This window comes from Tupaia chinensis, unplaced genomic scaffold, assembly GCF_000334495.1.
Source record: "Tupaia chinensis unplaced genomic scaffold, TupChi_1.0 Scaffold000704_1, whole genome shotgun sequence".
Classification (NCBI taxonomy): domain Eukaryota; kingdom Metazoa; phylum Chordata; class Mammalia; order Scandentia; family Tupaiidae; genus Tupaia; species Tupaia belangeri.
In genome coordinates this window covers 2,375,447-2,386,767 of record NW_006160227.1, presented here as the reverse complement: position 1 = coordinate 2,386,767, position 11,321 = coordinate 2,375,447, and the positions used below count along the sequence as shown (strand labels likewise).

General features: G+C 56.0%; 1 protein-coding gene across 1 annotated transcript in view; it reads right to left on the bottom strand.

The window, feature by feature from the left end:
* RBSN (rabenosyn, RAB effector) overlaps nucleotides 1-11,321 on the bottom strand; it is a gene marked incomplete in the record, with an annotated part of 45,055 nt that overhangs the window by 11,601 nt on the left and 22,133 nt on the right. The window contains 6 exon segments of the mRNA XM_014592472.2: nucleotides 1,035-1,137; nucleotides 2,266-2,352; nucleotides 3,974-4,044; nucleotides 5,893-6,134; nucleotides 7,110-7,271; nucleotides 7,386-7,431. Coding sequence (XP_014447958.1) covers nucleotides 1,035-1,137; nucleotides 2,266-2,352; nucleotides 3,974-4,044; nucleotides 5,893-6,134; nucleotides 7,110-7,271; nucleotides 7,386-7,431 — 711 coding nt within the window.

The window sequence follows — 11,321 nt, the reverse complement described above, 5'->3', positions numbered from 1 at the left end:
GAAGAGAGTAGCCACCGGCCGCTGGGAAGGAGCGAACCCTTAGGTCGGGCCAGAGCCGGCTTCCCAGCGGGCCTGCCTCCTGCTTAGCTGTGGATGGCCATCGGAAATCCCACTACTCACTGGCTCTCCGTGGCACTTTCTGCTCTCACACACGGTACAACGGATGGTTTACTGCCCCTCCCTCTATAAACGCAGGTGCTACGGGACCAGGAAGGACCGTCTTTGTCACTACGGGACGCCTGGCACTAAGGACTTGCCAGACACACGGCGGGCACTGGAGAGATGACGACTGTGGAGTAGTGACGAATGGGAAGCAGAAGGCTTGAACACTCTGCACACGGTGGTAGGTAACCCGAAGGACTCTGCCGACCAGACCCTCTGTCAGCTGCACTCCATAGGTGCTAACCGTGACCACCTCAGAGGGGGCTTCCACGGTGGCAAGATACAACCCAGAGCTGCCCACCTTGCTCGGTCCACCCCTCAACAATCAGCTGTCCCCTCCCAACTAGTGACCCAGAAAAAGCCCCCGAGGAAGATGCGCTATGAGCCAGGGTATCTGTCAGAGCGAGACTGGAAACAGCTGAAGATGAGTCTGTCCAATGCCCAACAAAAGGGGAAGGATTAAATAAAAGACTGCACAGACAGTGGTTCAAGTCCTGGACCCGGCAGCTAAAAACACAGGCTGGGCGCATGTGCCTGCGTGCCCGCCCAAAATCCTGAGAGGAGAATGGAGGGTAAGGAGCTGCCGAGGGGACATCCCTCCTGGGGGTGATCTCGCACTTTCCCCCTCTCTGTCTCTCTCAAGCAAGCACACGTCCTATAGCAAACTTAAGATAAATAAATAAATAAATAAATACAATTCACTTTTCCCTGAAATCCGGATTTTTCTCAAAATGTAGCAAAAGGCACTTATAACCTGAAGTACGAAGGAATGCATAATAGAAACCTGACAAGCCGCTCGCGTGTGTGCCTCCTGAGAGGCGGAAGGGCAGGACAGACCGAGTGTGACGTCGCGCCCCGCGGGGTGGCCCTACCTGCACGAAGAGCGTGGCTGAGTACCGGATCATCCTCTGCAGCCGCAGAGTGTTTGGATGACACGGAGGGTCCTGGTTCAAGCCCAAGGTTAGGATCTTCTTACTGAATTGGAGCAAACACAGCACGGAGCCCGGGTGGTCAGCCTCAGGAGCGAGGGCGAGCCGGGCTTTCACGCGGGAAGATGTGTGGGCGGGTCAGCGCTGCAGTGTTTCCGTGGGCTGTCCCCAAGGCCCCGGTGCGCCTCGGCACATGACGGACGCCCGGTCACTGAGAGCCTGACCAAGCGGGCAGAGCCGGCTCCACGGGAGCGACGTACGTGGCTGTGCCGGGTCGGGCTCTCAGATGGCCCCGCTTCGTTCAGGGCTCTGCTGTCCCTGTCTTAAACTCTTCCTCATCTCTGCAGAGTGGACCTGCACTTTGATTTTGTTCCAGGCGCCATGAGTTATCAAAAAGGTCCTGCACGTCTGCGAGGGCAAAGACCCCCTCACCCAGTTCTGTGAGTCACCACACTCCCCACACCTCAGGGCTGGCTGAAGCCAACAGCCAGGCCACCGTGGAAGGCAGCTGTGGACTGGAAGACGGGGCCCGGCTGTCCATCCTGGCTCTGCCGCTTCTGCGAGCTGTGGTGTATTTTCTAACTTAAAAACGGGGACGCTACCCTCTACCTCCCAGGGGAGTTTGGTGGACGACGCGGTGCCATGTGAGGGAGCAGTGAGTGGCCGGCACCCAGCTGGCATCTACAACCGTCTCCTAGTTCCCTCACAGTAACCAGCACCTGAAATCTTTAACCGGCTCGGCCACAACGGTGAAGGGGTGGGGTGCCACTGCGTGATGCTGAGCTGTGTGGGGGCCCAGACTCAGGTCCTGGAGTGACCCAAACGACCCCCTGCGCTGGGCACGGCAGTGCACGCCACGAACCTGGCCAGCTGAGAGGCTGGGGAGGATCTCAGCGTGAGGAGATCCTGCCAAGGACGCTGCCCTCGGGGAAAGAAGGGAGGGAGGGAACGAACAGAGGAGGGAGAAGAGGAGGAAGTGAAGAAAAGGAAGAAAGAGAGGGAAGGAAAGAAATTCTTAACCAAAAGCTACTGCGATGCAATAAGGGCAGAGCTGGCACCCTCCTGAGGCTCTGTCACCCAGGCCCACTGTCATGGGCTCGAGGTAAGCCAGCCGGGTCTGCATGCCAACCCCCCCCTACCTTGCCACAGCGCCGCTCCGCCCCCGGGAGCCTACCTCAGAGCGTCGATGAGCTCGTAGACTTTCTGCACTTCCACTCGCAGGTCGCCGGCATGCTCCAGGCTGTAGGTGGTCTCCCCGGCACTGAGGCGACATCATAGGACGTGGTGAGCCCACCGTGCTGCCTGCTGATGCTAGAGGACCTACCACGCCTGGGGCTGCCCTGTCCACTACTGGGTGCCTGCTCACAGTCGTGCTCCCGTGGGCACGGGGCTCCGAGAGCACACTGCCCCGCTCAGCCCCACGGCCCCAGCACCCCGAAAAGCGTGTGGGACCCTGTGGGGCTCAGCACAGCCACTGAGGGTGAACGAGCGGAGGAAATGGGCTCGTGGTCCTTTGCAGGAGCAGGAGTGAGACTTCTGGAGAGGCGCTTGGCCATGCCACTCTGCAGGGGCAGGGGGAGCCCACGAACCCTGAGGGCATCAGGGGAACAGAGCGGGAAAGCCACCGGATGCAGGGAGAAGGCCCCGGGAACCCAAGGCGAGGAAGCGCCAGGTGCAAGCCCAGATGGGCAGGGCACCCCTTCAGCCGCATCCAGTGCAAAGGCAGCCTTGCTCCAATTTCAGACCAACGGGCAGGGGTTCGGGGCGGGGCAGGGCGGGGATGCTGGTCCTGGTACTCCAAGGAGGGAAGGAGAGCCGTGTGTACCAGGCAGGGTCTCCCCATAGGGGTACCATCCGATCACCACCCAAACCGCTGAGTGAAAGGACCACGCGGGGAGCTGCAGGGAGGGGAAGTGGAGCTCGGGCAGTGAGCAGAAAAGGAAGAGCAGCCCAGGAGGAGCGTATGATGGGAAGGGGCCCTGGGACAATGGCAGCTGAGAGGGCTCGAGAAACGGGGCTCCTCTCCTCCCTGCACGTGCTGGCAGGGGCCGCTGCTATCCAGCTGTTAGGACGGGGGCAGAGGGGGTTGTCCTACAGGGATTTCTCCATAAATAGAAAACCGAAAATCTTCCATTTTTAGGTATTTTTTTTGCTATAGCACGCATACGCTCAGTGGAAAGACAGACAAAGATAGAGACAGAAAGCAAGAAATCACTCCCCGGGGGGATGGCCATATTACAATCCCTTCTCCATTTTCCTCTGGGAATTCTGGCCACGCACGCACACATGCCCAGCATGATTTTTAAGCCGCCAGGTCTGGGACTCGAGCTGCGGTTGAATACGTGGGAGTCCAGCAACGTAACCGTTATGCCATCTGCTGGCCCCAGGAGCCATGCTCTTGGGCAGGGGACCGCAAGTCTTTTGCATAAAGGCCAGGTCAGCACACAGCCCTACAGGCCGTGCAGGCCCTACCACCACTGTGCCAGGCTGGCCGGCAGTGCAAAGGCAGCTGCAGACGGGGGTCCAATGAGCATCGTTGTGTCCCAGTCATGGTCAGCCTGATGCCTCAAAGCCACCGGACACAGCATCCCCGGTCCTGGCGTGAGCATAAGACCTCCCGCACCTCCTTCCAGCTGCCGCTGCGCAGTGGTGCCTGTCGTTGAGGCTCGTCCCGACCTCAGAACCCAGGGCAGCTGGGGATGGCCACGTCTCTGCAGAGCTCCCATGACCAGACGTGTACCCCACTGACAGACACGGAGAGGGCTCTCCTCAGCCAGCCACAGAAGCAAGCGTGGTCAGAGCCACGAGTTTATCCCAGTACGGAAGAACGGGTGCAAGGTGCCAGGAAACAGCACGAGGCTGGAAACAGAGGGACCACTTACTTTAACGACGTTGCCATCCTGATGTATTCAGGAGCCTTCTGGTCAACCTTCTCCATGCAGACCCGTAATTTCTAAGGACGGAGAGAAGAGTGAGCAATGCTTTGGGTACAGAAACGAGGCTCCGTCGGCAGAGAGGTACTGCACATGGCCATTCTCTAACCATTTTAAACTTTACCCCAATTGCTGGGGGTGGGGGGCATGCGCTCACCAGAGAGGGCAAGGGAGAAAGCATTCCCCAAGGACCCAGTGGCTTAAACTCACACCACGCGTGTGCGTGCGTGCCCAAGATCCCGAGAGGAGAATGGAGAAGGAATTGCGGCGTGGCCATCCCCTGGGGGGTGATTTCTCGCTTTCTGTCTCTCTGTCTCTCTCTGTCTGGCAAGCACACGCCCTATAGCAAAAACCTCTCCAAGAAAAAAAAAAAAAAGAATTTCTCTAAAAAAAAAGAGAAAAGCAGCTCTATGCATGTGCACACACACACACACACACACACACACACACACACACGTTTTCGTGAAAGTTTCTTTCGTGAGAGACAGTGATACCAGCACTGGCAGGTGGGCGGGGCCTGGTCCTGCTGCAATCCACCCCCTTCCCTCTGCCCTCCAGCCAGTCAGGATAGTGAGTGCTCGTGTTCCTGGTCACCCGGGCCAGGGATCCCCACCCACAGTCGGCCACGTGGCTTCCAGCACTTCCATTCAGTGCTGTCCGACTGCGCTGCCAGGCTGCTTGAGACCTCCTTGGTCTCCCTTCAGAGAACATTCCCCAAGGGGGCGTGGTCACGCTGCCATCCCTTCTCCATGTCTCCATCCTGTTGAGATTTGGGGCACACGAGCACATGCACCCCATGTGTTCTTCAAGCCACCAGGGCCGGGATTCGAACCGCAGTCGGCCATGTGGAATCCAGCCCCCTTAACCACTAGCCATAGGGCTAGCCCCTACACATTTTTCTAAAATGGAAAAATACAAAGAGCAAGTTTTGTTCTCTTTATCGTTATCACTAACTTCTGGATTTACAAATCTTTATAAACAGAAAATCTTGCGGAAGGGAAAGAAAGTGCGTGTGGAGCTTTTATTAGATGTTTTTGAAAGGACCAAGACCTTCCGGGGCACAAGGGACTGTGTCTACCAAGACAGAGAAGAGAAAGCAGCCGCTGTGCTCTTCCTTTGCCAGGTGCTGCCCGGGAACAGCAAGGAGCTGGCATAAGGCACCACTGGGGCACACGTCCGAACACAAGGAAGCGAAAAGCACAGGGTCTCTCTGAAGAAGAGCGGCGTCCCGGAGCTGCACAGGCTGGAGGACGGCTACGCCTGCAGCTCAGCGCGGGGTGACTCATTCACACCCTGGGCAGGAACCTCAGTGCCCACACTGAGTCACACCTACAGAACTGCCAGCATGCCACTCGGCCACCGGGCAGACACCCCCCCCCCACCGAGTCCTGCATGAGTCTCCCGACCTGTGGCTGCCTGCCTGCCCAGCTCCCCACACACACACCACCCCGCTAGTGCTCCTGAGCTCTGGTCTCTCCTGGCCATTAAGAGGCTGTTCCCATGGAGAAAGTGCACCACGATCCCCTCGGTCTGCGTCTCCTGGGGGTGTTCTGGGGTCTCGCCAACAAGGGCTGAGGCATTTGAACAGACATGGAGGGTAAACCTGTAAATCCTGAAGCTCCCGAATGAGATTCCCAGGGTTCTGGCCCAAGGTGTACTGCACCTCCAGTCTCTAGCCTCCCCAAGATCCACCCACACGGGCGGCATGGCAACTGCCCTCACTCCCTGTGCCTCTGTGCCACCACGGCCTCCACCTCCTGCCTTCAAGTGGGCAAGAAAGGGGGAAGGAAGGAGCCTTTTCTCCCCACGCCAGCGCCCGGGCCGGGAGATGCCCTGGCCCCCAGGGAGGTGGCCGCGGGCAGACCCACCTCGTAGAGTCGCACGACCTGCGGGGCGTGCCCCTCCTCGTCCAGCCGCCGCTCCCTCCGCAGCAGCGTGTCCTTGCAGTGCGTGCAGCAGCGGATGCGGCCGTCGTCCTTCTCGTCCAGGACGGAGCTCACGCTGCTCACGCTGCTGATGCTGCCCCGGCGGGAGCCCTGGGCGCTGCTGGGCGACTGGCTGGGGCTGGTGTGGGCGCTCAGCGAGTCCTTGCTGGCGCTGGTGAGCTTATCTGTGGACCACGGCAAGACGGGCAGCAGTGAACCTCCACCCTCGGGCGGCCATCGCCCCTGCCCGCCCGCAGCCAGTCACAGGAGTGGGTCTGGGCAGGGAGGAGAGTGGGCCCCGCCTGGCCTGCGGGAAAGCACCTGCCCCTCGGCCTCTCCGGGTCAAACACTGTCCTCACCATGGAGGCAAGGCCACACAACCCAGGTCCCTCCTCCACAGTCCCTGTGCCTCAGACACGACCCTCGAGCTCTACGAGACTCCTGCACAGCCTTTCCCCGGTCCCGAACAACCAGCCCCCACCCTTCCCAAAGCCCAGCTCAATGGCATGTCCTCCTGGAAGCCTGCTCCACTGCCCCAGAGCAGAAACACATCGGGAGCTCTTCCCACCTTCCCCCACGTAACAGCTCTCTGCACGCCGAGCATGAGCAGGGACTGCCTTACACACACCCACATCCCCAACATATCCCGCAGGGTCGCCCGCAGCAGCTGCCCAGGGCTGCAGGGTAACAAATTCTGGAGAGGAAAGGTGCGTGTGCCCCCAAATGTAGCTGATGGAGCCTCAGCTCAGACAGGGCATCAAGCTCAGGGAGAAAGGAAAGTACTAACATCCTGAGAGGAGAACGGAGGAGAAGGGACTGCAGTGGGGCCATGCCCCGGGGGGGAGTAATTTCTCACTTTCTTTCTGTCCCGCGAGCACATGTGCCCTATAGCAAAAATCTCTTCAAAAAAAAAAAAAAAGTCGTTAAAAAAAAAATGTCAGCGAGACCATGGATGGCCCACAAAGTCGTGAAATATTTATTATTTATCTTTTGCAAAAGAAGTGTGCGAGCCCTGCTACAAGGCACTGTGTCTCACGGCACGGCACGCAGCCTGCAGCGGGCTTCAGGGAGTTGGCAGGCACGAGTGAGGCTCCACCGTCCCTGACTGGCCGGTGGCAGCCCCGAGGAGACCAGGGCCTGCCCCCCTGCCCGTCACTTACTCTCCAGGGGCAGACTGATGAGCTCCATGCAGCTCCTGCACATGATGGACCCGCAGAGGCGGCAGTGGTGGCGGCGGTTACGCAGGGAGAACTTGCTCCCGCAGTCTGGGCAGAAAGGGACGTCCTGATCGTTGACCCAAGGCACCACGGACTTTTCTATTGCTTTGGGAAGAACGAGACAAAAAATGAACCAACCAAATAGCACACCATTTTTAAAAGATTTCGGCAGGGAACAAGGTAGAAGCAGAACGGACGCGAGGGAAGGTCTGACGTTACCTCGGATCTTGGCAGACTCGGTATTGGTCCTGTCAAATGCAGTGAGCTGGTCGGGAGAGAACAGTGCCACAGGGAATTAAGCAGGGCAGGCATTCCCGCCCCTCTCCGCAGGCCCACCACCCAGAAATCGGGCAGCAAAGAGCTTGGCTGCATTCTCCAGTCTCGGCGTCAGCCCAGCCCAGAGTCACGAAGTAATCTCCTATGGGACAGAGTACTGGCTTTGCATCCGGAAGTCTTCTTCTCCAAACCCACCTCCTCCTAAGCTCCCCATCACAACAGCCAGCTGGGCCTCTGACTCTCCACGGGCCCCCAGCCGGTCATGGATCGCTGCTGTACCATGTGCACACAGAGCTGCACTGTGGTTGTGGTCACGCCACCGCACGGCCCAGGCATCTAGGGCCAACGCACACAGCCAGTGCTACCAGGGATGCGCTTGGCCACCAGACGGGAAGGGACGTTCATCAGGTGCCCGCGCTGCGTGCCGGACCAGGCTGAGTACGCCCGGCAGGCTGGTCACCACTCCTCTGTGGGCCATGGAGTGCAATCACATACAATGCCCCTGAGTGACTGTGCCCGGGACTCCCAAAAGAGAAGAATCTGAAGGCGAAATCCTTTCCCTGGGGCCGGCCTCCCAGTGCAGCAGCTGAGCTCCGCACAAAGAGCGGGATCCCACACAGCTAGCCACGAGCGGCTGAAAGGACAGACCCACACGTGTGTGCATGCCCAGGGCCCTGACGAGATAAATGGAGGAAAAGGGGTTGCAGCATGGCCACGCCTCATGGAGGCGGGGGGAGTCCTCTTCCTAGTGTTTAAAAATAAATAAATAAATGGGCTAACAGGTGTCATGGTGGTTAAGGTGCTGGACTCCCACATAGCCAACCGCAGTTTGAATTCCAGACTGGGCAGCTTGCTTTCACGCTTTCTCTCTGTGTCTCTCCTGGTGAGTACACGTGCCATATAGCAAAATTTCAAAATTGATGATAATATGGGTCAGCAGGTAGCGCAGTGGTTAGGTAGTTGGACTCCCACATGGCCGACTGCGGTTTGAGTCCCAGATCCAGTGGCCTGAGAATCGGCTGGGCGTGTGTGCATGCACATGTGCCTCAGATCCCAGGAGGAGGATGGAGGAGAAAGAACTGTGGAGTGGCTACTCCCCAGAGAGTGATTCTTCACTTTCCCTCCTTCTGGGTCTCTCTCCAGTAAGTACAAGAGCCCTATGGCAAAAACCTCTAAAAAATAATAAGCATATAAAAAGATAATAAGGGACCAGCAGTTGGCGTAATGGCTATGTCGCTGGACTCCCATGTGGTTGACCGCGGTTCAAGTCCCGGACCCGGTGGCTTAAACTCACACCGGGCACGTGTGCGTGCGTGCCCAAGATCCTGAGAGGAGAATGGAGGAGAAGGGATTGCGGCGTGGCCATCCCCCCCGGGGGTGATTTCTCTCTTTCTGTCTCTCTCCGACTTTCTAGTGAGCGCAAACACCTTATAGCAAAAACCTCTCACCCACCCCCCAAAAGAAAAAATTAAAAAATAATAAATAAAATTAAATAATTAAAAAAAGAAAGAAGGAAGAAAAGTTTCCCAGCAGTCTAAGTGAGCTTCCCGGGCGGGGGTCCTTTCAGCCTTTCGACCTGGGCCATTCTCCTCAAGGGCCAGCCAAGCTAGACCGGCCCACTACACCCTCCGAACGCCGCCGCATCCCTGCTGCGGACCACCATGATGGACGTGGGCACTGCTCTGTTTAACACTGGGTATATATGACATACCTAACATATGCTGTGGAAATGCGGTTTTCTTCCCCAGAGAGTTTGTACTTGAGGGGAAAAAACGTGCTTGAAAACAACACCATTTACCTTCTCTAACCTGATTATTAATTTATTGACTTCGACGACATAGTGGTCAATTCTGGCAGCTCGGTGTCTTTTGAAGTCAGAAAGATGGCTTCGCACCGCACCTAGGAGGGAAGGCAGAGACGTGGGTGAGTGGTGGCCCTCTGAGGGAGCTTCTCTTCCTTGCTGCTCATTCCGAAAGCAACGGAAGAGTCTAGGACTTGAAGCCTTACCTGAAAAGCACATGCAAGGGACTCTGCTAAAACTGGAGGCCACGGAGGGCAGCACGAGAGACGGGAGTTCTGCAGACGAGACCTGGGACTCTGCAGCCAGCCTGTGCTCAGGTTTCAATTCTGCCAGACATGCACGGCCGCGGCTGGATGACTGACCCTCTCTGTAACCTGGAGTACTGGCCTCGAAAGTGGCAGGAACAATATCTATTTCTTACGATTGTTATGGATTAAGCAAGTTAAAATGTGTCAAGTCTTTAGGACACTGGCATGTGAATGTTAAATAAGAAGGGCAGTAACATTGTGGATGACTTTTTTAATTTTTATTTTATTTATTTTTTTTTACTAGAACAAAAACAATTCTTCTCAAGGTGGCAAAAAAAAAAAAAAAATTGTAGGGATCAGCAGTTAGCTTAATGGCTATGTCACTGGACTCCCATGTAGTCTAATGCAGTTCGTGTCCCGGACCCGGTGGCTTAAACTCACACCAGGTACATGTGCGTGTGTGCCCAAGATCCCGAGAAGAGAATGGAGGAGAAGGGATTGCCGCGTGGCCATCCCCCCGGGAGGGGTGATTCCTCGCTTTTTATCTCTCTGTCTCTTTCGGGCAAGCGCACGTACCCTATTGCAAAAAACTCTCAAAAAAATGAAAAAAGAATTTTATTTATTACTATTACTATTTATCATTATTTTACTACAGGGCTCATTTGCTCACCAGAGACAGAGAGCCATGTCTGAGACTTGAACGGTGGTTGGTCACGTGGGAGTCCAGTGCCTCAACTACACCACCTGCTGGCCCTGATAATAAATGTTGAAATTGAATTGAACAATCTAACTCTTCCAGCTTTTTTTTTTTTTAAAGAGACAGATTTTGGGAACCAGCAGTTAGCGTAATGGCTATGTCGCTGGACTCCCACGTAGTCGACCGCAGTTTGCGTCCCGGATCCGGTGGCTTAAAACTCACGCCGGGCGCATGTGCGTGCGTACCCAAGATCCCGAGAGGAGAATGGAGAAGGGATTGTGGCGTGACCATCCCCCCTGGAGGGTGATTTCTTGCTTTCTGTCTCTCTGTCTCTCTGTCTGTCTGACAAGCACACACGACCTATAGCGAAAAAACCTCTCCAAAAAAAAAGTAAGAGACAGATTTTTTGTTATAGGGCACACGCACTCGCTGGAAAGACAGAGAGAGACAGAAAGTAAGAAACCACTCTCCCGGGGGTATGGCCACAGCACAGTCTTTTCTCCTCCATTCTTCTCTTAGGATTTTGGGCATGCATGCACACGCACACACGCAGCAGAGTTTCAAGTACCGGGTCCAGGACTCCAACCGTGGTTGACTACATGGGAGCCCTACGTGGGAGTCCAGCGACGTATCCATTACACCATTGGCTGGTCCCAACCCTTCAGTGAGTTTTAAGCCACTGGGTCCAGATCTTGAACCGTGGTCAACTACTCGGGAGTCCAGAGATGTAACTATTATGCCATCTGCTGGTCCCTCTCCATTGGAATTTTGAACACACAGTCGCAGGTGCCTAGTGTGCTTTTAAAGCCACCCGGGTCTAGGAAGCCTTCCTCCCCCCAGGCGGGATGGCCACAATACAATCTCTTTTTCTCCTTTCTTCTGTTGGGAATTTGGGCACACATGCACATGTGCCTGGCATGTTTTCTTTTCTTTTTTAAAAAAATTATTTTATTTCATTTATTATTATTATTATTATTATCTAATTGGCTATAGGTCAAGTGTGTACACCAGATATAGACAGAGAGAGAGAGAAAGTGAGAAACCAAGCCACCAAGTCCAGGACTTGAATCGGGGTCTGCCACATGGGAGCCCAGTGACTTAACCACCATGCCACTTGCTGGCCCTGCACCAGG